The 25,579-nt window shown below is 51.4% G+C and overlaps 2 protein-coding genes and 1 pseudogene across 3 annotated transcripts in view; all 3 read left to right on the top strand.

Moving 5' to 3' along the window:
• The window catches only part of LOC307192391 (MHC class I polypeptide-related sequence B-like), a 203,631-nt pseudogene that overhangs the window by 67,249 nt on the left and 110,803 nt on the right, over nucleotides 1-25,579 (top strand). The gene's annotated exons all lie outside the window — the stretch shown is intronic.
• Nucleotides 3,417-6,693, top strand: CDSN (corneodesmosin; the record flags this gene model as incomplete). Its single annotated transcript, XM_079934862.1, has 2 exons — nucleotides 3,417-3,501; nucleotides 5,261-6,693. 2 exons carry the CDS (start codon nucleotides 3,417-3,419, stop codon nucleotides 6,691-6,693), a joined length of 1,518 nt encoding a protein of 505 aa, XP_079790988.1.
• Nucleotides 10,297-11,465, top strand: LOC307193118 (uncharacterized protein C6orf15; the record flags this gene model as incomplete). The annotated part of the gene is made up of 2 exons (XM_079934653.1): nucleotides 10,297-10,375; nucleotides 10,609-11,465. 2 exons carry the CDS (start codon nucleotides 10,297-10,299, stop codon nucleotides 11,463-11,465), a joined length of 936 nt encoding a protein of 311 aa, XP_079790779.1.

Here is a 25,579-nt window from a genome sequence, read left to right as displayed (position 1 = left end):
GATAAATAATAATTTCTGTCTCCTAGGAGCATTGAGAGAATCAAGATTAATCCTGCACGTGCAGATGTTTATGACGAGCTGATTGTTACACACTGTCGAGGAGGAGTCTGTCCTTCTCTGGTTCTAGTCCTGGGGCCCCAGAGAACAGAGCTGGACATGGGACGCCCGCCTCTCCAATAGGATTCTGTGTTGACTGGTGTGTTACCTGTGTGTGGGGGTGATGCATCAGGCACCAGGGGCACACTGTGGGGTGAGAGAAGCTCCCTGCCCACGAGGAGCTCTCAGCCAGAGGGATTCGGACAGTCCGGGAGAAGGAGAGAGGATGGGCCCCTGCAGATCCCACCCCCGGAAACAGTGAGGGCCACAGCCTGCCTAGAAGTCCCTCCTGGGACAAGTCCTTCTAGCCTCTCCTAAGCACATTCAGACTCTGCCTCAGTCCCCGTTTTCACCCTTTCCTGCCGGATCAGGAGGGAGCTGGGTCTCTAATTCTGGGTGACCAAAAACAATAAAATGCATGAATAGCAACAGTGGAAAGAATGACTATTTAATAGCTGAGTGTAATGAGCAGACAAGGGGTGCTGTTTTCCCTAACACTCGCTCCACAGAACAGAGAAGAGGAAAAATATTATTGTTACTCTGAGAGCTAACCACGGCCTTATATTCACCTCCTCACAAGACAGGAGGGCTGGTGGCCACATCAGAGGTGGCTTGAGCAGAGCTATGAAGTCTCGGACTCTAGGAGCATGACCGTCACTCAGCTGACTCCCGGCTGCTTGCAGGAAGGCGGGGGGAGGAAGGGAAAAGAACGAGGGCTGGGGGGACACATCGCCTGTGGGCAGAGCCCCCGCCTGCCAAGTGTTTCCTCTACGGGATGCACTGGCTGAGGCTGCTCCTTGCTCTGACCCCGATCTTCACTCCCATGTCCCTGCTGTGGTACCCGGGTCCCTTGGAGGATGCAAGCGGGGTTGCTAAGGGGGTGAGAACAGGGCCGGGAAGAGCAAAAGTAGATGCTCACCAGGTCAAGTTCCAGGAGGTCAGTCCTAGAGGAGAGAGTGATGGACGAGGGAGCTGAGGGGGAGAAGCAGGAAGGGTGTAGCTGAGTATGGACCACACCGTGGAATGTATTTTGAGGGAGTTGATGTATTTTGACGGGGTGGAGACTGCCCCCCAGAGCAGCAGTTCTCAGCCAGGGGTTACGCGTTATGCTGGGGTGAGAGTCCCTGAAAGAGTCGCTTAGGCGATTGTTTTGCACAGCACTGCCTACCCCACCCCAGCATCAGATGAACGCCTTGTCCAGGGGAAATCCCCGTACTTCCTCTTCGCGGCCACGTGAGCTCTGCCATTTGTTAATGGAAGTGTGCTGTATCCCTCAGAGGAAAGAGCTCATCCAGGGGAGAGAAGAGTGGCTCAAGGGAACAGTCACTCACGAGGAATGAGGGCAGGACAGACAGGCCCAAGAGAGAGCACAGGTGGGTGGCTCTGCGTCAGAGCCCAGTTCACGTGCCTGCTGCCACTGCCCGGCTAGACCAAGCACTCTTTTTTTTTTTTTTTTGGCTGTGTTGCGTCTTTGTTTCTGTGCGAGGGCTTTCTCTAGCTGTGGCTAGCGGGGGCCACTCTTCATCGCAGTGCGCGGACCTCTCACTGTCACGGCCTCTCTTGTTGCGGAGCACGGGCTGCAGACGCCCAGGCTCAGCAGTTGTGGCTCACGGGCCCAGCCGCTCCGCGGCATGTGGGATCTTCCCGGACCGGGGCACGAACCCGTGTCCCCTGCATCGGCAGGCGGACTCTCAACCACTGCGCCACTGGGCGCCTCTCTCTTCCACTCCCATTTTGGGTGCTAGGGGACGGTCAAGGGCTAGATTCGCTGGTAGCCACTAGCCACAAGTGGCTATTTACATTTAAATGAATTAAAATTAAGTAAAATTAGGAATTCAGTTCCTCCAGTCGGTCGTACTAGCCCCATTTCAAATGTTCAGTGGCCACATGGGCTCGTGGCTACTGTATTGGGCAGCAGAGAGAGAGAACATTTCCATCATGGCAGAAAGTTCTATGGACAGTGCTGGGCTGGGTCAGAAGCAGGGCAGGAGACAGAGAAAGGGAGAAACGAGCCGAGGGCTCCGGCGGTAGGGCTGCCTCTGTGAGGAGACCAGGGCAGTGCGGGAATGAGAGTCCAGGCCAGGGGAGCAGGGAGAAGGCTGGGTGGGCTTGGGGAAGAGGCAGAGAACCTGACCCGACTCCCAGGTCCCGCCTTCCAATACTGATACTCTTGGCAATACCAGTGAGCAATTAATTGGCTGGGGTGGGGTCAGGTTCCAAGCGGAGGGAGGGGAATGCGATGGAGGAGGAACCGCCCCCTCTTAGCAGGTCTCAGGGCTCTGGTCCTCCCGCCCTGCCCTTCATCCTCAGGGACCCAGGATTCTGCTGGCCCTCCTTGGTCCTACCGTGGATCCTACCCAGACCAAGCTGGCTGCTTCCTGTTGCTCATCCAGGCTGGGCAGTCAATTAATGGGCGACAGGGCCACCACCTTCCCAATTAGTCTTATTAGCCTCTTGCTCACACACTGGAGCCAGGGCCACCCCTCGGGGAGGGGCTGTGAGTGGCCTGTGCGTAACCAAGGCCCAGCTATGACAGGGGTCCTCAGCCCAGGCCTGTCTCCGGGCTGAGGCCTTGGCGTCCAGCACCTGCGGGCCGTCCCTGGAGCCCCCCGGAAGGGACAGGTCAGGGAACTGGCTTTGGAGTGCAGACTCCAAAGGTCCGCTCGCTGATGACACACGTAATAGCTGTGCGGCAAGCATGGTACTTGGGCAGTGACAGCAGGGCGTGGGGTGTAGATCCTTATACCCGGAGGAAGAGAGTGGAAGCTGAGTGAAGGGTCTCAGGGAAAGGGGGGCGTGGATCCAGAGGCTGTGGAGGGCTCCCAGGCGGGGTTAACCGTGAGGCGGGGGTGCGGGCCACAGCAGGTAGCCGGTACTGAAGGGAAAGTTGAAATGCCCACATCTGTGCGTGGAGGGAGGACGAGCAGTCAGAGAGGCCAACACTGGGGAAGGCAGGAGGGTGAAGGAGCCAGGGGACTGGGCCCCATGGTGAGGGTGGCCGCCCGGGAGTGAGCGGCCTTCGGGGCAGAGCACCTGGTTCCAGGTTAGGCAACGAGGAGCCCGGGCAGGCCAGCCAGGTGTTCCCAGGGCCATGGTGCCCCACACTGCAGCCACCCCTGCTGCTGAGTAGGCAATACCCAAACAGTACTTCAGCTCCTCCCGGCCACACCAACTCCCCCCCCCCCCCCCGCCCCCGGCACCTCCACCTCCACCTCTCCTCCCCTCCCCACAGTGACTCCTGCCCGGGAAATGTCCAGCCCTGACATAAAGGCCCCGGGTGTCCACGAGCTGCTGTCACTCAGGAGGCCACACAGTCCAAGATGGGCTCTGCGAGAGCATCACGGATAGGGCTTGTGGGAGGGCGGGGGATGTTGGCATTGCTGCTGGCCAGTCTCCTCCTGCAAGGTAGGAGGCCGGGGGCCCTGGGCGCAGAGAGAGTGGGGAGAGGAGGGGGGCAGGACTGCAGATGCCAGGTCAGAGAAGGCTGGGGGAGCCCTGCGTGGGGAGAGTCCAGGAGAGGACCCAGCGAGGGCGGAAGGGCAGGGGCTCTGGAATCTGATGCTTGAGTCTGGGGGCCGCTCCTCACTGCCTTGACACCTCAGGCAAACTGCTTAAATTTACTGAGCCTCCGTCTCTGAAACTCTAAAATGAGGCTAAAGTTAACACCTAGCTCTAGTTTCTCTCTGAGTCTCTAGGTAATGTGTGCCGCAGTGCCGTCGAACTCCTAGACAGTTATCTCATGTTGGCTGTTGTTGTTATTATTATTATTCGAGTGCTAGAAGATGGAGTTGATATTTAATAGTCATAATAGTTGTCACCATTCATAGGGCCCTTTTTATGTGCGAGACACTCCACCAGGACTTTAACACATTAGCTCGTTTGATCGTTAGAAGGATGGTGTGAGAGAAGCTTCGTCACGCTACACGGGAAGACACTGAGGCTTGAAGAGCTTAGGAAACCGGCTCAAGCTCACAGATTAGAAAGCAGTTAAGCCGGGATCCAAACCCCAGGCTGGGTGACTCCGGGGCCTGTGCTGTTGATCACGGTGACCTTGCCCATGGCCCCGTGGCTGTGTGGCATCGGAGGAGCAGAGGAGGAGCGCGGGGTGGGGGTGGGGGGCTGGCTGATTAGTGCAGCAGAGTGAAGGGGGCGGGGCTGCGGGCAGAGCTGGGGTTTGGCGTGGAGGTGGATGCATTGAATTTCTTTCTGAGGAGAGAATGGGGAACTCACAGAGTGTGGAGACCTGGTTTTTGGTGGGGTGTTCAAAGGAGGAATGGCAGCAATAAATCATGTCTGATGCCTTCTGCTTTTGTAAAGCACCTTCTGCATGCGTGGTCACATCTAGTGCTCACCGTAACGCTGTGAGGAAGGTAGGGCAGATCTGGCCTCTCCAAATGTACGACCTGAAGTACGTGGCTCTGTCCACACCACTTGGGACCGGAGGTGGTTAAGGTGGGGAGTAGAGGAAGGGTGGGGGGAGGGGGAGCCTGGGTGAGGAGCAAAGGATTAGTTAAGGAAAGAAGTAGAGGCAGAAGCGGTCAGATGTGGGCCTGGGGGCAGGGAGGCACGCGGTGCTGGCCAGCAGGGAGACAACTGATAAAGGTCAGGGGCCTCGGAGGAGGGCTGCATCCTCGTGTCCCTGAGCTGGGCTCGGGGTGCAGGGTCCTGTCCTGCTGGTACAAGCGGGTTCTGAAGCAACAGTGCGCGCCCCCATGTCCTGGCCCCCACCCAGCTTTCCTGGCATGGGCGGTGCCGAGGCGGGAAGCAGAATTTCCATTCTGTACCCAAGCCTGGCCTCTCGAGGGGAAGCTGGCGACCCAATCATAATCCTCAAGTGTCCTGTCCTCTACTGCTGTCCCCCTGCCCCTCCCCCACTTTCTCTTTTTCTCAGTGTCTGTTTGGCTATTTTTCCTCCCTTCTCAGTCCTCTGTGGTTCTGTCTTTCATCTCCTCCTTCCATCTGGTCCCACGGTCTCCCCCACCTCTCAGAGTCTCAGTCTCCCCCACTCTCCATCTCTTTGGGGTCTCCCTGCCTTTTCCACCCCAAACTCTCCCTGGGCTCCTCTCAGGAGAGATCAGAGTAGCAGATGACTGAGGTGGGTCTGGGAGGGGAGAAAGAAAGTCCAGCCTCTCTGGCCCTTGCTAACCACTACTTTCCTCCCCAGGGACCTTGGCCAAGAGCATTGGGACCTTCTCAGACCCCTGCAGGGACCACACGAGTATCACCTCCCCCAGTGACCCCTGTCTCCTGGGGAAGGGGAGCTCCAGCAGCTTCAGTAGCCAAAGTGGCTCCAGCAGTTCCAGCAGTTTTCTTTCGAGTTCCAGTGGCTCCCGTGGCGGCTCCAGTGGCGGCTCCAGTGGCTCCAGTGGCTCCCGTGGTGGCTCCAGTGGCGGCTCCAGCGGGTCCATTGCTACCCAGGGTCGTTCTTCAGGATTTCCGTTATTTAAGCCAGGAACGGGGTATTCGCAGATAAGCTACTCCTCTGGACCTAGCCCTAGTCTACAGGGTGCATCTAGTTCCTCCCAATCAGGAAGCCTCAGCTCCCAGTCTGGAGGAGGCTCGAGCTCTTCTGTTTCCCAGATCTCCTCGATGTCCAGCAGCAGTGGCCAGGAGGTCAACGCCAAGCTGAGTCCCTGTAGTTCCAACATCCCTGACTCTCCCTGCAGTGGGGGACCCATCGTCTCGCACTCTGGCCCCTACATCTCCAGCTCCCATTCTGTGTCTGGGGGTAAAATGCCTGTAGTGGTGGTGGTGGAGCAGCATGGCTCTGGTGGCCCCAGAGTGGGTCAAAGCGTCCCCTGTAGCAATGGTGGCCTTCCAGGGAAGCCCTGCCCCCCCATCACCTCTGTAGGCAAATATGGCAGCTATGAGGTGGTGGGTGGCTCCTCTGACAGTTATCTGGTCCCAGGCATGACCTACATCAGGGGCAAAATCTACCCGGTGGGCCACTTCATCAAAGAGCACCCCATCAAAGGCTCTCCAGGGGTTCCCTCCTTTGCAGCCGGGGCCCCCATCTCTGAGGGCAAATACTTCTCCAGCATCCCCATCATCCCCAGCCACAGCTCTTCTAGTTCCAACATCTACCAGTCGGGAGCTTCCTCGGCCGTTGTGTTCCAGCCGGTGGGCTCTGGTGGGGTCCTGCCCTATGGCGTTGGCTCCAAGGGCTCTAAGGAGCCCTGCTCCCTCTCTAGCTCTGGAGTCCACAGCAGCTCTAGCCTTTCCAGCAGTTCTGGTTCATCTTTCCAGCCCTGTGGTGGTGTTTCCCAGAGGCCCAGCTCCTCACCAGGCACTGGCTCCTTCAGTGGCAGCTCCAGCTCCCAATCCCATGGCAAAATCATCCTCCAACCCTGTGGCAGCAAGTCCAGCTCTTCTGGTCACTCTTGCATTTCTGTCTCCTCTTCAACATTGAGTAGGCGTCGAGCTGGCTCTTCCCAACATGACCCCTCAGCTGGTGCCAAGCCCTGTGGCTTTGGCAGCTCTGGAACGATCCCCTGCCACTCCATCCAGGACATCCTAACCCAAGCGAAACCCCTGGGGCCCCAGCTAGCTGACCCTGAAGTTCTCCTACCCCAGGGAGAGTTACCTAACAGTCCATAAAGCAGATTTTGCCTACACACACGTGCAGGCACACACACACACACACACACACACACACACACACGAACCATCTCCCAGGTGGGAGAAGTCCAGGAGCCCAGCCATGGGGGTAGCTCAGTTTTCTTCCACCCTCCCAAGACAGCTGCTCTGCTTCCCCCGTTGTCCCAATGTGGCAGACTCTCCCTTATCAGCTCTTCTTTCTTTACCTCCCCAAATTGTAGGCTCCAAATCCCTTTCCTCATTCTCTCCTACTGTTTAGATTCCCATTGTACTGCAGTGCCCTCCCTGCCAGATACCCTCTCCCTAGCATTTCCTCTGCCATTTCTTTGAGACAGTATAGTCCATTGGCTAACCCTACTCATTCAGATTCTTGACTGGGAACCCCCTGAAATGTCCTACAGTAACTCTGATGCCTGGACAAGCCATCCCCTCCCCACCCACCTGCCCCCCCTTTGCCAAATAAAGCACAATCCAAACAGTTATTTGAAAACAGTGACCATTTTTCACTGATCTCATTTCACCATCTGGTCAACCAGCATGATATCCTGTTGGGTTCTCACACTCCCAATTCCACTCCCACGCTCCATTATAGAGCTCAGCACACCCTTTTTGAGTTCCCAACATTCCTCTTTGTCTCTCAAGGTCTCCATCTCAGTCCCCCTTCCTGGCTGCCACTTCCCTCAACGTTCAGAGGCTTCCCTGTGTGTAGGAGATACCAGGGTATCTGCAGAGACTGGAGCAGGCTCCCTGCTCTCTCTGGGTCCTGGACAGATGTCTCAATAAACTGTGTGAACTGGATTAGACTTTTTGCCTTCTTGGAGCCCTGGGTCTCCTCTTGGGACCTGAGTGATGCTCTCCTATGCCTCTAAAGGTCCTGTGTCCCCCACTTTCATTCATAAATTGGCCTGGTATTTCTTACATCTTACAGCTCCTCCCACAAAGGAGGAAAACCATAAATATTTGTTAAACTGAAAGCAGGGGTTAGTTGGTCTCCCAGATCCTTCCTCTCACATCTCTTCTCTCTTGTTGCCCCAGGAAATCCATTCTTGTTCCACTGCCCATTCACTCTGCAGTCCTCCCCTCTCCTTACATAGAGCCTTAATGATTTCCTCCCCCTCCCCACCTGACTCCTTCTCCTTATCCATTAGTTGGCCTCACCTTCAAGATGCCATCCTCTCTGGGAGTCCTGAGCATCGATTTCCTGGGTTTCTGGGACACCAGGAGCCTTGGGAAGGCTGGAACACAGCAGCCCGGACCACATTCCTGGGGACTGAGTAGGAGCTAAGGGGGGCGTGGTTCTGGGAGCTGCGGGTGGAGGAAGTGAAAGACAGAGAGGACAGGGGCATGACGGGTGTGCAGCCGAGCAAGGTGACCCACTGACCTACATTGAAACGCCCCAGCCCATGACAGAACAGTGTCCTTCCCAGCAGTGTCCTCTCCACCTTCACACTCCTGCTGCCTCTGCTGTGGTTCTAGAGTGAGAGCTGGGAGAGGTGAGAGGGCTGAACACTACAGTGGGGAAGGGGAGGTGGCCTCCATGGGAGAAGATTGAAAAAGTAGACAGGGTGCCAAGGGCCACGCGACTATGTTCTGGAGACAGCAGGGAAGACACTGAGGCCAAGGAAGCTCTCATGCCCCAAGGAGGGGAGGGTGGGCTCTGCTCACCCTTACAGGAAGAGCCTCACCCCAAAGCACAGGCCACCTCTCAGAGCCTCTGCTTGGCTGCAAAGGAATTCACCCCCACCTTAGGATCTAGCTCATTCCCTCCTATAGGGATGATGTCAGCTGGCCCCAAATCTAGGACTGTTGTTGAATTCTCGAATCAGCAGAAATTTGTTTTGTTGATCAGAAATGACCTGGGGCAGCTGAGCCAACCTGCAGGGTTGACTGAAGACAGAGGAGGGCTCCAGAACAGTCCCGTTTCTGTCATCACTGTGGGGTCACCCTTGGTTACCATGTGCCCCCTGGACTGCAGCCAATGACAGGAATCAAGGCCCTCAGAGGCTCTGTGGACTGCAATTGTGGGAGGGACGCAGCCTCTGACACGAGTATTCCTCTAGTTTCTGGTGTGATCCAGGTCAAAATGTTTTGCAAAGCTGTTGGATGTCACCCCAAAAGGCTGCTGCCCTGTACCCACTGGCCAGATCTGCACTCTTTTTAAAAAAGTTTTTATTGGAGTGTATGTTGTCCACTGGCCAGATCTGGAGGAGCTCTTTACCCTTCCAGTAGCCAGCTGGCAGGGGCTGGGGATGAGGATGGAATAGTAAAACCTAACAGCTAATATTTAAACTTCATGCAACAAGAGAAGCCTAGTCTGGGTGCGTCTTGGAAGCAATAGAGAAACAAAGGCGCTTAAACACTTTTTATAGGAAAAATTCAAACATATTTAAGAGTAGACAAAATACTTAATGAATCCCTATGCTCTCATCAATCAGCCTTAACAATGATCAGCTCATGGCTATTTGACATGTCAATGCCCTCCTTCTACTTAGTTGGAAACATCTGCTCTCTCTCTCTCTCTCTGTATCTCTTGTATATTCTGTGGACACATTTGACCATCTAAGGTAGGCAGACTTGTGCCCTCCCCATGACCAGAGATGTCCACGTCCTGATGCCTGGAAACTGAATATGTGAGGTTACATAACAAAGGGAAACTGTTTGCAGATGGAATTACGGTTGTTAGTCAGATGACCTTAAAGTAGAAAGATTATATGGGATTATTTGAGTGAGTCCGAGGTAATCATAAGGGTCTTTAAATATGGGAGAGGGAAGAAGGGGAGGTCAGACTGATGCCATGTGAGAAGATCCTGCTGTTTCTGGCTTTGAACATGGAGGAAGGGGACCATGAGCCGAGGAACTCAGGTGGCCTCTGGAAGCTGGAAGATGCAGGGAAATGGATTCTTCCCCAGGGCCTCCAGAAAGGCTCTACCAACACCTCAATCTTAACTCAGTGAGACCCATGTCAGACTTCTGCTCTTCAAAATGGTAAGATAGTAAATTTGTGTTGTTGTAAGCCATTAAGTTTGTGGTGACTTGCTATAGCAGCCATAGCAAACCAATACACCGTCATCTCTTAAGGATGGGAACCAGATCTATTTCCCTAGACACAGGGTCTCATCTAGGAGCAGCCCCTCAGAAGGGGGCCACTTCTGCACCCCAGAACCTCCTGCAGGTTGAGGTCAAGATGATGTAGCTACGGGGATGCATGAGAAAGGGGTGCTGGAAGAGAATGGTATGGATCCCAAAGAGAAACAGAATCAGGTGTTTCTATTGTTGAGAAGTCAGTGAAGAGATTGGGACCCCAAGGGTGAAGGTCCTCATGTGCCTGGTGTCAGCAGCCAGGAAGGGTAGGGCTGGCAACGAGTGATGAGCTGTGAGCCAGGACACCTGGGTTAGGAAGGGGTGGGGAGCTTGAGGAGAGGAGCAGGGTGGGAACACCCAGCTTCCCTGAGTCATTCAAGTGACATCTGTTGCCACAGAATGAATTAGGAACGAGGGTGGAACGTAGAGCTATATTGTTTCCACAACCACTGGCTCAGCCTGTTTCTGATGTCCCCCACCCACTAACAGGATAAAGGGCTGGCTGTCTTGAGGCTGAGGGAGATGCAGAGCGAGATGCAGGGCCATGTCGCAGGGAGCCGGGCTCCTCTGGGCCTGCTTCTGGTCTGTCTTCATCTCCCAGGTATGGAGGCTGTGGCAACCTTTGGGCAGGAGCGGACTGGTGGTCCTCGGGGAACTGGGACTGAGGGAAGAGGTAAAGGTGGGAGTGTGTACAGTTGGGTCCCTGAGGGAGGAAAGAGTTGGCACAGGCAAAGTGAAGGGACTTGAAGCAAAGGGAATCAGGGAGTCAGGGAAGGGAGGGCACTGAGACTAAATATCTGGTCCACTGGTTGCCTCCTCTTCCCCTTCCCTCAGGCCTCTTTGCCCGGAGCATCGGTGTGCTGGAGGAGAAATTTCCCCAAGACTTGGGGATCAACCTGCCTCTGCTTGAACGACCTTCCTTGACCAGCCCCTCCAACTTGGAACATCCTCAGCCCAAACCAGACCCTGAGCCTAATGATTCGGCAAGGGCTCCTCTGGAGCCCAATGCTTCTCCATCACCTGGCTCTCAACCTGCAGGAGGTGCTGGGGTACAGATGTGGCCCCCATCTGGGGAGCTGCCCTACATGGATTCCTGGTCCTCGGAGGACCCTTGGCCGATGATGCCTGCTGTGTTCGAGGACTACGTGGGAGAAGAGCTGCCTGAAGAACCGTCCTACTTTTCTAGTGAGGCTGCCCTCCCTCCAGGCAGTGGGCCTTTTCTTGCAGAGCCCTTTGCATACCCCGCGGACCCCTCACCCGAGGCTTCACTCCTCCCCCAGGACTCTGAGTCTAGAGGGCCACTCCACTCTACTGTGCTGGACGTCCCGAGAAAAATCCTTGCCCGACCCCGTCCCGGGTCTCTCCTCAATTGGATTCCATGGTCACTTCTGCCTGGTTTCCCCTGGGGGGCCCTGAGTCCCAGTGTACCCTGGGGAGGTGGAGGTCCTGGCACTGGATGGAGACCCTTTTACCCTGTGGGAAACCGGGGTAACATTAATCCATACCCAAGTACTAGCTGGGGGTATCCAGGTGCCAGAAGGAAGACTATTAATTGGTATCCAGGTACTAGCAGGAAGAATATTTATCTACACCCAGGCAATAATCAATTTCCTCCCGGAGTTCTCCGTGCTCCTGGCTCTTATAGGAGCATCCCAGACAGCTTTCCCAATCCTCAAAACCCTGAGTCATAATGGAGTTAGGAGAATGACAGAGCGGGGGCAGCCCTAAGTTAGAAGTCAGAGAGGGGAGTCCTGCTCCCTCCCCTTGCAGTATGAGCTAAATCAAGATCCTATCAGCTGTTTTCTAGCGTCCTCTCCACTTTCACTGCCTCCCTGCTCCCCATATGCTGATCTCCAATAAAACACAGCACTTACTGAATCCGCTTCTTGTCAGTGTCTTTGTTTCTGGGTGCAAACTGGAGTTTTGTCCATCCCCATTTTCTAGTCATCCTCATGTCCCTCTAGGGTCCTCCTGACACTCTCTTGCTATCCCCATCCTTTGCAAAAGATCAAAGCCCAGGTGTTTGAGGGTGGGGCCTTGTGGTCTCATCTGCGCCAAGTGGGAGAGCTGGTTCTAGAATAGTCCTGGAATCTGAAAAGGGGAGGAGGGGCAGCAGGACTAACTGAGGTGGCACCTGTGGCAGGAGGCAAGGATGAGGTCCAGGAGGTTGGTACCAGGACCAAGTGGGGAATGAATAGTCTTTGATTCAGAGACACAGAGGGTCAGAGAGAGTCATTTTTGTCTATGCTTACCTTTTCTTCCCAGAAAGTTATGGTTCTTGGAAGTGGAAGAGGCATTGATCTCCCTTACACGCATCACTTGGTACACTGTGCCCCAGAGAACCACAGACTTTGGGCATTTGCTGAACAAATAGCAGACCTCAATAGAGGAAGAAAGGAAAGGGAGAAGGGACAGGGAGAGAGAAACTTGGAGCCAACAGTCCTGCCTATGGCTGCATTTGATGCGTTTATTCTCAAGTGATGACACAGTCTCTTCTTTTGGTCACACTACCCTCCCTTTGGTTTTCCCAGGAGCTCAGTATCCTTGTACAGGAGTTGGAGTGGGGTGAGGAAGGGTCATTCTAAGAAAGTGCAGAAGGAAGTTAACAGAAGCTGGTGGGGGTGATGGGGTTTCCAGGGGGCACACTTCTGGTGTCCACCCATGTCTTCCCATCACCAGTCACACCGCCCTCTATCACCCCAACCTCCTCCCCCAGTTCTTTCCCACCCTGGACTCTCACTTTCTCCCTGTCCTGGGGCAGGCAGTTCTGTTTTCAGCACCTGTCTCTTCCACAAGCCCAAGCTCATTCTCAGGCTTGGTCTCATTTCTGTCTGTCCCTCTTTCTGGCTGCCTCCCTCTCACTCCTATTTGCACTTTTAAATTCTGTGTCAGCACTCCCCTCCTCTGTTCCCCACAAGCACCACGGGAAAGGGACTTTGCTTGTTCACTGCGGAACTCCCAGCACCACGGACAGCGTCTGGACCAAGGTCAGCACTCAGCAAACACTGAGTCAACGCACTCGCACTCTCTCTCTGACTCCCTTGTTTTCTCTCTTCTTCCACTTTATTCCTGAGCCACAGGGCTGCACACAGACTCCCATCTGTACTGCTACCATACCCTTCTCAGAGCCTCACTGACATCTCCCTAGAAACCCCACAAAACCCTTCCTAGCTTGGGAATGCTCTGTACATTCCATTCTTTCACCTTCATTAACAACTGTGAGGAAGAGGTTGTAAGATAAAGAAACTGAAGCTCAGAGAGATTAAGCAATTTACACAAGGTGACATAGCTAACACGTGACAGAGTCAGTGACTCAAACCAAATTTTTCTATGTGTCCAGGGAGTGTTCAAGTATATTATGCAATTAACAAAAACCCATCTAATTTTTAATGAGTACTTGCTATGTGCCAGACTCTGGACGAGTTGCTTTCACAACACCCTTCCAGCTAATTGCCACAACAATCCCATTGTGTAGGCACTGCTGGGCCCATTATACAGGTGGAGATACTGAGGCCCAGAGAGGGAGGTGAGCCAAGGCTGACAGAGGTAACACTGAGCCGGGGGAGTGCAGTTCATCCACTACTCGCTGCTGATGGATGGTCCCAGGTAGCCGTGGTCAGCTTTGTCGGACTGGTCTTTGCTTTAGGGCTAGTTGTTGCTATTAAAAAAAAAAAAAGTGAGATTGGTCAGTAATCTGTGATATAATAAATGTCCTAAGGTCTGCAGTGGGAGCTGCTGCTCATATACAGATTTTTACATTTTTATTAGTGGTTAATTGGTGGAAGTAGCTGCTGGAGTAGCAGGAGTCATTTCTTGAAGGTTCTACAGTAGAGAGAGCACTTGGCTGGAAGTTGGAAGACAAGGTTCCCCTTCCATGTGCCCACACAGCTCTCTCTGCTGTGACAATTTGGGCTGGTCATTTGCCTCTGCAGACCTTAGTTTTCTCATCTGTAAAATGGGATGACAGCAGATGTCCAATCTACCTCGCAGGATTGTTATGAAACTTAATTAAGATAATGATAGGACTTCCCTGGTGGTGCAGTGGTTAAGACTCTGCGGTCCCAATGCAGGGGGCCCAGGTTCGTTCCCTGGTCAGGAAACTAGATCCCACATGCATGCCACAACTAAGACTGGGCCACAACCAAATAAAAAAAAAAAATGATAATAAATAAATAAATATTAAAAAAAAGGTAATGATAAAGTGCATTAGAGACTGAAAAATGGAGCAGGTGTAAGGGCCTGATTATAATGCAAAATGTTGTCTCAGTGAGGCAGTCCTGGTGGCGTCTCAGAGAAGGAGAGTTCTCAGCCCACAGTGGGCTGGTCAGGGTAGTGGCCGTAGTTGACTTCACGGTTGACTGTTGAGTGTGGTGTGATGCTTCCCCCTGGGAATTACACTCAAGAGAATTATTCCAAGATCAAGAAGGGAGAGTTGGCTCCTCCTTGAATTATTTCATTCCTCAAACAAACTTGTGTTCTCTCAGACGTTTTTCACTTACACACACACTCTCGGGTGATTGTAATAATGGCGTCCTTTATCACATATTTACCATGAACAAAATGTGTTACAGGGTTATCTCAACTCTCACAACAATTCTAGGATGTACTTACTCTGATTATTTCTATTTTACGGGTGAAGAGACTGAGGCTCAGCAAGGTTAGGTAACTTGCTGAAGGTCACACAGCCAGTAAGAGGTGGAGCTTGGGTATGGTACCACTTGGAAACCACAAGCAAAGTTGGGCAAACTGCACAGAGCAGGTGAAAGCAAGACTCTCCAGCCCCTACAGTTTAATCACCACCTGGAGTCCTTCCTCTGACACGTCCATTTTCAGCCATTTTCATGTCATCTGAAGACCAGCAGCCAGACTGTGCTTTTGTCTCTCCAGACCAAATGCCTGCCTCTTGTGTTCCTCTCATTCCACTGGAAGGATGTCCCCTATTGCCTTTTTATACCTCTTTCTTTCTTTCTTTTCTTTTTTTTTTTTTCATTGTTTGGCAGCTCACGGGATCTTAGTTCCTCAACCAGGGATAGAACCCGCGCCTTCGGCAATGAAAGCATCGAATCCTAACCACAGGACCACCAGGGGACTCCCTCTACCTCTTTCTAGGTCTGCTTTCTCCCTTTGCTGTCAGGAAACTGGTAAACACATCAGGAAGACACTTTTATGAGCCCAGATTGTCACACGTGAGAGTGAGCACACCAGCCCTCGGGAAGATTGGTCATATGCCAGGGTTTCTAGTTCTGTCCACTCACAGAATATCCTGGTCAAGGAGGCCTGTACAGTCCAGGGGAGGGATAGTGGGAGGAGAATAGGTGTTTCAGGTCTTAGAGGCATGGTCGTGGCCAGGGTGGGAAGGACGGTTTTCACATTCTCAGTAGCAATGACTGTTCGGGGTTGTTATTGTCCCCACAGAGATCAGTGGGGTGGATATGGCTTATCCTGAGGTGGTAGTAAAGTTGGTGCTATACCTGCTGTTTGGTTTAAAGCAGTGGGCTAGGGGCTTCCCTGGTGGCGCAGTGCTTGAGAATCCGCCTGCCAAAGCAGGGGACATGGGTTCGATCCCTGGTCCGGGAAGATCCCACATGTCGTGGAGCAACTAAGCCCGTGCACCACAACTACTGAGCCTGCGCTCTAGAGCCCATGAGCCACAACTGCTGAGCCCGTACGCCACAACTACTGAAGCTCGCGCACCTAGAGCCCATACTCCGCAACAAAAGAAGCCACCGCGATGAGAAGCCCACCCACCGCAAAGAAGAGTAGCCCCCGCGCACCGTAACTAGAGAAAGCCCACGCGCAGCAAGGAAGACCCAACGCAGCCAAAAAGAAATAAATTTATAAAAAAAATAAATAAATAAAGCAGTGGGCTAGGTTGACGTGAAATAATTTCTGGTCTAATAGGGTCTCCAGTTAGGCAAGCCCCACTGTGGAAAGGTGGTAGAAACAAGTTGTGAACTAGTTTTGAGACCATTTAATCTTTCTTGGCCTCAGGAAGGCAGTTATGACTGATTGAGCGGAAGCCGTTTTCTTTGGCATGTTTCTCAGTGTTCCTCTGTCTCCTCTCTATGTACCTTTTTGCGGTGCTTAACTGCTCCCTGGCTACCCAGGACAATCCATCAGGATTCCCCTCTGGCTGGTCTGACCATTCATCCCATGCACTGGACTTTCCCCCTTGCCTCACCCCCATCAAAACCCACCTCTCCTGTACCCCACTTCCTTGGGGCTCTCTGTTCACTGTGACATTGTAAGATGCTGAATTCAGAAGAACTGACTCTGTTAGTGATGAACAGGGGCGAAGATGATGAGCCTAGAAAGATAAAACCAATCTACTATGTTAGTGGGCCCTTAATTATCTGACCCCAGCCTCCCCTCCTGGAACACACCGCCATTGTCTAAAGGACTTTAAGGCATTTCTGTGTAATGTAAAGTTTATCACCCTTACGAGTTTGTTAAACAATTAACATTTAAGCACAAAACAACCTTCCTCTGCATACTAGTTACATAACTACTACCTCAAAACTTACAGATTTAATAAACCAAATTTTATTCAAACATTGACATTGTTTCACACTTAAACCAATTTAAGCATTTAATTCAGATCTCAAGTCTGATGTGTGAGATTCTCTTAAATGTCTTAACCCCCCACAAGCAGCAAACAAACACAAAAGTTATTATAACATTTACAAAACCAATCACTTCACTTCCACTAAAAATCAGTTATGAAAGCCTCGTTCCATGGATTTAAGCTTATTTCTTTTTTTTTATTCCTTAAATTCTTTTTATTTTTTAAAAAACCCTTATTTTTTTCCCCGTTGCCATAATGCATTTTTATTTTTTAAACTTATTTCTTTATTCTCCTTCTCTTTCCTCTTCTATTCTTGGGTTGGGTTGCCTTTCTAGGATGTCAGTATTTTCTCTTTTTATCCCATCCTGAGGTTTCAATAAACTTAGGAATGGCATGTGACCACTTTAGTCTTGTCTGGACACGAGACGTGGTCGCACAGCTTATGATTCAGATCTGGGCTGCTGATCCCCAGCATGAGCTGTGGCTCTTTCCTTCTCCTCCCCGCCCCTCTTCCTCTTTCTCCTTTCCTCCTCCTCCTTTTTCTCTTTCTCCTCTTCCTTCTTCTAATTAAAGAAGACTAGTTGAGTCAATAAAACTTAAAAAAAAACTTTCTTGAGATATTAATTTACACACCATACAATTTGCCCATTGAAAGTCTATACTTCAGTTTTCAGTATACTCACAGAGTTGTGCAAACATCACCACAATCAATTTTAGAACGTTTTCATTGTTCCCCAGAGAAAGTCCGTGCCCATTAGCAGTCACTCCCCATTCCCCTTCCCCTAGCCCTAGGCAACCACCACTCTACTTTCTGTCTCTATGAATTTAGCTATTCTGGACATTTCATATAAATAGAAAATACAATATGTAGTCTTCTGTGACTGGCTTCCTTCACTTAGCACAATGTTTTCAAGGTTCATCCATGTTGTAGCAGGTATCAGCACTTCATTTCTTTTTATTGTTGAATTCTCTATTATTTCATTGTATAGGTACAACACACTGTATTTATCCATTCATCCGTTGATGGATATTCTGAGCAGTTTTCACTTTTTGGCTATCATGTATCATGGTGCTATAAACATTTGTGTGCAAGTATTTGTGTAGACATGTATTTTCATTTCTCTGGAGTATATACCTAGGAGTGACTTTCTGGGTCACATGGTAACCCCATGTTAAGCCTTTTGAGGAACTGCCGAACCGTGATTCTCCAAAGCTGCTTCACCATTTCACATTCCCACCAGCTGTCTATGAAGATTCCAATTTTTCCATATTCTTGTCAACAGTTGTTATTATCTGTCTTTTTATTAGAGCCTGCCTAGTGGCTGTGAAACTGTATCTCACTGGAGAATAAAACTCTTTTTAAGTGTATAGATTTTAGAATTTTGCAATGCGGGTCTCTCACTGTTGTGGCCTCTCCCGCTGCGGAGCACAGGCTCCGGACGCGCAGGCTCAGCGGCATGCGGGATGCGGGATGCGGGATGCGGGATGCGGGATGCGGGATCTTCCCGGACCGGGGCACGAACCCGTGTCCCCTGCATCGGCAGGCGGACTCCCAACCACTGCGCCACCAGGGAAGCCCAATTAAGAAGACTTTTAATGTCACCAAGAGGCTGAAGGAGAGGAACACACCCTGGACCAGGTTGTGTGTGAGAACAAAGCAGAGGCACAGAGTCAGCTCACTGTAGAGACTATGAAGTCATTAGATTGGGACAGGATTACGTGCTCAGTGATTTCTGCACCTGGCTAGGTCTGTTTGAGCTATAGTCATTCAGGGTGAGACCATATTCAACCCTGTTACGGGTTGAATTATGTCCCTCTATGTTGAAGTCCTGACTCTGGGTACCTATGAATGTCATCTTATTTGGAAATAGGGTCTTTACAGAAGTAATCATGTTAACATGAGATCATTAGGGTGGGGCTTAATCCAATAGGACTGGTGTCCATATAAAGAGGAGGAAATTCGGACACAGACACACACAGAGGGAAGACAATGTAAAGACATAAGGATAATGTCACCTACAAGACAAGGAACGCCTGAGACTACTGGAAGCAAGGAGAGAGGCATGGAACAGATAGATTCTCAGGGCCTTCAGAAGGAACCAACTCTGCTGACACCTTGGGTTCAGATTTCTAGCTCCAGAACAGCGAGACAACAGGTTTCTCTTGTTTAAGACACCCAGTTTGTGATGCTGTGTAGGGCAGCCCTAGCAACTATGCAAACCCTTTAACATACACCTCCTTCACCTGCCACCTCTCCAGTCTTCTCTCCAGGATCACCCGAGTTGTTACCAGTCATCTGCAACTCAGTGCAGTGGACTCTAAGATAACTTGCTTGAGAGCAGGTTACACTGTTCACTCATTTAGCTGTCAACATTGCACACTTACTATGTCAAGGCACTGGGGCTACAGTAGGGAACACGACTCACATGGTCCCTTCCTCCTGGACCTTACAGGCTAACAGGGGTGAAAAACACATCACATGTTTACATGAAGAATACTGAATTTAAAACAGTGATGTGTTATAGAGCAGGGCAGTCCCGTGTGTGTGTGTGTGTGTGTGTGTGTGTGTGTGTGTCTGTGTGTGTGTGAAGGGGCTTGGAGGATCGTGGCAGGGCAGGCACCTTCCAGGCAGAAGGAGCAGCTGTGTAGGACTTCCCTGGTGGTCCAGTGGTTGGGACTCTACGCTTCCAGTGCAGGGGGCGTGGGTTCGTTTCCTGGTTGGGGAACTAAGATCCCACATGCAGAGCGGCCAAAAAAAAAAAAAGAAGAAGAAGGAACAGCTGTTTGAGGAGGGGAGGCACTGGAGCAGATCCTGCGGGGCCTTGTAGGCCCTCTTAGAGATTTGGGGTTTGGGGGTTTTATCCATATCTGAAGAACCATGAGAATTCAGAGGTTGAAGCAGGGGAGAAACATATTTACCTTTCAAAGTGATTTTTCAGAGTGGAGAAGGGATTGAAGGGGAGTGAGTGTTGATGAGCTAAGGGGGAGATTTTGATGATGGAGGAGCTTCAATAATGTGAGAAATGGGTGCAAAAAAGAGCTTCAGATTTGTTGGCTGCTGACTCCAGCTGGGCAAGTCACCCGGAGAGGAAATGACTCCTCAGAAGCCTTCAGGCGGCCTGGCACAGTGAGTGTTTCGTGCACAGGGAGGTGCTTTTATTTAATTATTAAATTCGTTTCCTGTTTGTGCCCTTCTTTCTCACATGGGGATCCTCATGGCCTCTGGCCCTGGTGGTTACAGCCATCTCCTAATTGGCCTCTTACCCACAGGCCTTGTCTCCTGCAGCCCATCCTAAGGTCAGCTCGAGCTGGGGAGAGGGGAGAACAGGGAGGTATTGTTTAAAAGGTATAGACTTTCAGATTTACAAGATGTAAAGGGTTATGGTGATGGATGGTGGTGATGGCTGCACAACAATGTGAATGGTTTTTGGTTTTTTTAAAATTAATTAATTATATTTATTTATCTCTGGCTGCGTTGGGTCTTCGTCGCTGCCCGCAGGCTTTCTCTAGTTGTGGCGAGCGGGGGCTACTCCTCGTTGCGGTGCGCGGGCTTCTCACTGCAGTGGCCTCTCCCGTTGCGGAGCACGGGCTCTAGACACGCGGGCTTCAGTAGTTGTGGCACGTGGGCTCTAGAGCGCAGGCTCAGTAGTTGTGGCGCACGGGCTTAGTTGCTCTGTGGCATGTGGGATCCTCCCGGACCAGGGCTCAAGCCCATGTCCCTGGGATTGGCAGGCAGATTTTTTTTTTTTTTTTTTGCGGTTACGCGGGCCTCTCACTGTTGTGGCCTCTCCCATCGCGGAGCACAGGCTCCGGACGCGCAGGCTCAGCGGCCATGGCTCACGGGCCCAGCCGCTCCGCGGCATGTGGGATCTTCCCGGATCGGGGCACGACCCCGTGTCCCCTGCATCGGCAGGCGGACTCTCAACCACTGCGCCACCAGGGAAGCCCTGGCAGGCAGATTCTTAACCACTGCGCCACAAGGGAAGCCCGTGAATGTTTTTAATATTACTGAACTGTACACTTAAAAATGGCCAAGATGGTGAATTTTATGTTATGTGTATTTTAATACAATTTTTTAAAAAGTCAGCTCTAGTCAGGCCACTCCCCTGCTCAAGTATCAGCTGGTTGCAGAGCCTGGAACTTGCACTGAAGGTCATTACCATGTGGCCAACTGGCCCCCTGGATTCTGGCTTCCTCTGTTCCTCACCCTGATCCCTGGGCCCTGCTCTAGGCCAGGGCGGACACTACTGGAGGAACTCAGAGAGTGGCTTTAGAACCAGCGAATGCATGTAAACAAGCAAGTACCTGGCCCCTGCCCAGCACCTGGCCCAGCGGCCAGCCCTCAAGCCCGTGGCCGCCCCGCACCCTTGCTCCCGTCACCCACCCCCCTCCTCAGTGAAAATCAGGAAAGAAAAAAAAAAAAAGGTACCCAGAAAAAAGAAAATAATAGAGACGTACAGCTTGATCTCTTTTTTAGACGGTATATTCATGGAGAAAGTTCCTTCAGGGTGTTATTCAGCAGTTACTCCCTGGTGGTGGAAGCTTCTCAGATTTTTACTTTGTAACCATAGGCACCGTTTGAACTTTTTCAAGGAGCATATACATACAATACTAGGTTTACAATGAAAACAAAGAAACCAAACCAACAAACAAACCAACGCCTCTGCAAATGACTCCTTGTTCAAGAAGTCTTTCCTGACCCCTCACTGAACTCCTCTGCCCTGTGCCTTTCTCATGACATTGAATAATTATGGTTGTAACTACTGTAAGTAATGGGCCAGGCACTAAACTCTCCAAATCTGTTTCCTAATCTGTAAAAGGGGGGGATAGTCAGAGATCCCATGGGATAGAATTGCTGAGATGACTCAAGCAAATAATTGCATGTTAAATGCTGACCATAGTATCTGCCACAATAAGAACTCAATAAACTTTTGCTGCTGTTACTATTATTACAATTTTCTCTAATTCCAAACAACCATCCAAGGTAGGCATTATCAACAATATAAATGATGAATTCTCTTGCTTCATTTTATATGAGGTAAACCCCTCTGTAATGCTTTCCAAGGGAAGACAAGAGGAAGGAACCAGCACTGAGGAAAGACAGAGAGTACTAGGCAGCTTACTGTAAGAACACATTCATTCTGGCCGTCGTTGCTGCTGACCCGGGGCAGGTTAGAGCAGCTCTCGAAGTTTTTATAAAACGGAGATAATAATATCGCTCCCCAACTTGTATGGATTCAACGAGACGACTCATGTAAATCACTTAGCACCGCTGCTACAACTATTGCCATTTCTGTTGCTGCCCAAACTATAGCCATTAATTATCCTCACTACAATTCTGCGAGGTGGGTAAGATCACCAACGTTTTTAAGACGGGAAGTGGGGAAACCCGCGCTCCTGTCACTCCGCAGACTTCCACTAGAGGGAGGCCGAGGCAGGGGATGCGTGGAGGAGCCAGGGCTTTGGGTAGCTTTGTAAGCCGGAACAAGCAGCAACAGTGGGGAATAAAAGCAAACACTGATGCTCTTACTGAGTAAGTGTGAGGCCCCAGAGTTTTAAAAGTACTAGCCAGAGGGCTTCCCTGGTGGCGCAGTGGTTGAGAGTCCGCCTGCCGATGCAGGGGATGCGTGTTCGTGCCCCGGTCCGGGAAGATCCGTGAGCCATGGCCGCTGAGCCTGCGCGTCTGGAGCCTCTGCTCCGCAATGGGAGACGCCGCAACAGTGAGAGGCCCGCGTACTGCAGAAAGGAAAAAAAAAAAAAAAGGACTAGCCAGGGCTCCATCTCTTTCTCCCTATCTCTCTGGTCCTGAAGTCTGTCCTGCCCAAGGTCTCTTGTGGTCTTTCCTTCTTTCCCGATGACTCAGCTCACAGTGACACCTAAATCCGCCCCCTCTCATCCTTTCTTCTCTCCATACTTTCTGAAACTTAAGGACTGGGTCTCCCTCACCCTCATATTTCTTTCACTCCAGTAAGTGAGAGACAGGATGCCGTCGAATCCCACCCTGGGGCAACTCAGATTTCTCCTTTAGACTGAGCAGCGGCAAATAACATGCACCATTCCCTGCTGCAGAGCCTTAGATCCACGGGCTCTTTTGATTCTCACCAAGATAATTATGGTGATGACCCCTGTCTGGAGCCCCGCTCCTTCCCCTCTCTTCCCCCCCCCCCCCCATACTCTCCAAGCCGTAAGGGCAGTCGCTACGGAGAACCTTCTGGCAATGTAAGCAAAGCAGTCCAGCGAGCTGGGGCGGGCTTGAGGAAGGAGCGGTGCCCTTCCGGGAGCAGGACCCGCAACCCCGAGATTTAGAAAGTTACCACTGCTGTATGCTAAACACAATTTTAAATGTACCAATAGTTACTCTTTCAGTCCTGGATTCTATTCGTAAAAATTTCTGTGAACGCACACTATTTCACTTCTAAATGTCTCAGGCAACAGAAGGCATCACAGATCCTTCAGATCCACTGAGGAAGCCCTGTGCTGTCCATTTAGCAAGAGGACATTTCAAGAGGGGACATCAGGCCCAAGTGGATTCTGGCCAGTTTGGTCCCCAGTCTCCTAAACACTGGAGCCCAGTGAGAATCCAGCACAGGAAGTTTGGTTCTGTGAGCAGAGCAAGGAAAGGGCTTTTTTCTTTTTCCAGGAGGAACAGCTATTCCTGTGTTGGTTTGCAAAGATCACATCTACACAAATGCCACTGCTGCAGAAGAAGGAAGACACTCGGCCTCACGAGGAGGGTAAACCCATTTACCATCTTGTCTACACCAGGCACAAACCGGGGGTGACTTGCTCTATTACTGTCTTATGTACTAGTACAGAGACATAACCTACTGTGCTCTAAATACAATTCTATGAACGCACGTTATTTCACTTTCTGAATGTCTCAGACAACAGAAGGCACGCTATTTCACTGTGAACACACGCCATTTCACTTCTAAATGTGAAGTGGACATTTAGAAGTGAATGCATGCTACTTCTGTGAATGCACGCCATTTCACTTCTAAATGTCTCAGACAACAGAAAGCGTCACAGCTTCTCTACCTGCAGAATGTAGAATCCTGAGTGTTGCTCTGAGATTTCACACACCCTCCAGAATCCCCTTCAGATTTCTGAGTGTGAAGGAAACATGATTAGACACAAAGCTGTACAAACAAAATGTTCTCAATGAATAGGGCTTTTCCTTGAGGTGGGCTCTACTATTTGGGCAAATAAGAACACTATGTTCTTTCTAGAAAAGTGAAACCTTGATGTATTCATCAGTTATGTTTCTGCTGAAAGTGGCAGAAATCTGACTCAGGCTTGTCAAAGGGCAAGTCATTGTCTTACTGAACAAACTAAAGAAAAGCAGGGGAGCAAGTGAACCTCAAGTACAGCTAGAACCAGGGGCTTGAATGCAACTAAGACTCCCCACCTCTTGTTTCCTCTTGTCTGTATTGGCTGTATTGGCTCTGTATTGGCTCCTCTTGTCTCTGTATTGGCCTCTGTATTGGCCAATTACCTGTATAAGCTGTAACCTTGCCATGTCTAGGTTCATATGTCTTATCTCAGCCTCTGCTCTTCCCTCGGTTCTGCCTCGTCTCTGTGACCCAGTCCACCCACCTTTCCATGCACACTGGGTGGCATTCTCCGGAGTCCTGGTGTGTTGGGCAGAGTCACCTGTGGTGTGTCGTGGATGTTTCCTGGTTGCGGATGGAAGGGGGGGGAGACAAAGGCAGCTTTTCACTCCTCCGTGTGGCTGATGTGTCTCCTCCAGGTCGCAGTTTTATGTCCAGAATCAGCTGATTCTGTTCAGCTGGAAGCCTGGCTCAGCTGCAGCCTGTGGGGCCCTAGGGAACCTCCCCTGACCCCTGACCCCGAAGTCCTGGGTCAACATCAGTGCCAGAAATTAGATCTGAGTCCAGGACCACAGGGCCTTTAAATTCAGGTTGGGAAGTGGCTGGAGGGATCCAGACAGCAGGTCCCTGTCTATTATTAGGTCCACGGAGGGGAAGAAGAGGCAGGACACTGGGGTGTCCTGGGCTCTCGGGACTGGGGAGGAGCGGAGAGGACCCTTGAGGCTTCAAACGGTGGTGGATTTCATGCCTGGACAGGAGGGGCCATGCTTGGTGTCCTTGGGTATGGTGTTGGGATGCCTGGGTCCTGTAGGTCTGGGGATGGCGGAGGTCGTTTTTGTGTCTCAGGGAAATGTTAGGGGGACCCCCGGGCCCAGACTCATGGCTGATCTCCTTGTCCTACTGTGGTCTCCAGGCTCTACTCCATGTCCTGACCTCTGCTCTCCTGTCCTCTGCTCTCCACCTCCACCAGCTGGGCAGGTCTTTTCCCAAAGGTCTTTAGCCAGTCTTTTTGGCACGGTGGTCACCGCTGTCTTAGCTCACAGGGAGACGATGTCCATGTAGCCCCGGGCTGTGAGCTGGGATGGACTCTCCCTTCCTTGAGTCTCCCTGCTGCCCCCAGCACCATGTGTGTGTGGGTGGAGTGAGGACTGGGGGTGAGGCTATTTCTCTGGAAGAGCGGAATTCCTTTAACCACCTCCCCACTCTCCTTTTCTCTTTTCTCTTTCTTCCAGGTGTATTTGAGTTATACCATACCTGTAAGGACAGGAAAACACCGAAAACATAAGCATAGTTTACCAGCAAAATAGAGAGCTGACACCTGTGTACTTATCATCCAGGTGAAAAACAGAGCCTCTACCAGCGCCCAGGCCAGAAGCCCCTGAGCCTCTCCCCACACAGACCCCACCCTCCCCGCACCCGTGTCCACTGAGTGAGCCGCCCTGCGCCTCTCCCCACCCATTCCTCCCCCTCCGCTCCTGTTGGCCTCCATCCCCTAATGTCACTGTTTCCTTCCTCTCATCACTTCTCACTTCTTAATAGGCTGTTACCTTGGGGATTCCCTCCTCCTCTGCCCCCTTTTCCACCCCATCTTAGGGATGGAGGTTCCAGAGTTGATTCCTTGGAGGAAGAGCCTATACCCCTGTCAGCAGCTGGAAGAAGTGACAGGGACTTGGGGTTCCAGGTCCCACGCCAGGAGGCTGAGGACACCCAGTATGTTTGTGGGGTCCACCCTGGACTGGGGAATCAGCTGTTATGGCCTTGAGATCTGATCCTCCCTGGGGCCAAAATCTTTAGTCATTTAATGGGGAGAAAAACGTCCATGTCAGCGTGTATTTTGGGTAACAATTCAAACTTCAAACTTGACACTGGATGGGAAGCCAACTTGTGTGCCCAGCCCTGGCCTGCTGCT

This window comes from Stenella coeruleoalba (assembly GCF_951394435.1).
Source record: "Stenella coeruleoalba genome assembly, chromosome: 10".
Classification (NCBI taxonomy): Eukaryota; Metazoa; Chordata; class Mammalia; order Artiodactyla; family Delphinidae; genus Stenella; species Stenella coeruleoalba.
The sequence above is the reverse complement of the archived record's forward strand: the minus strand, read 5'-3'. Positions and strand labels throughout refer to the sequence as shown.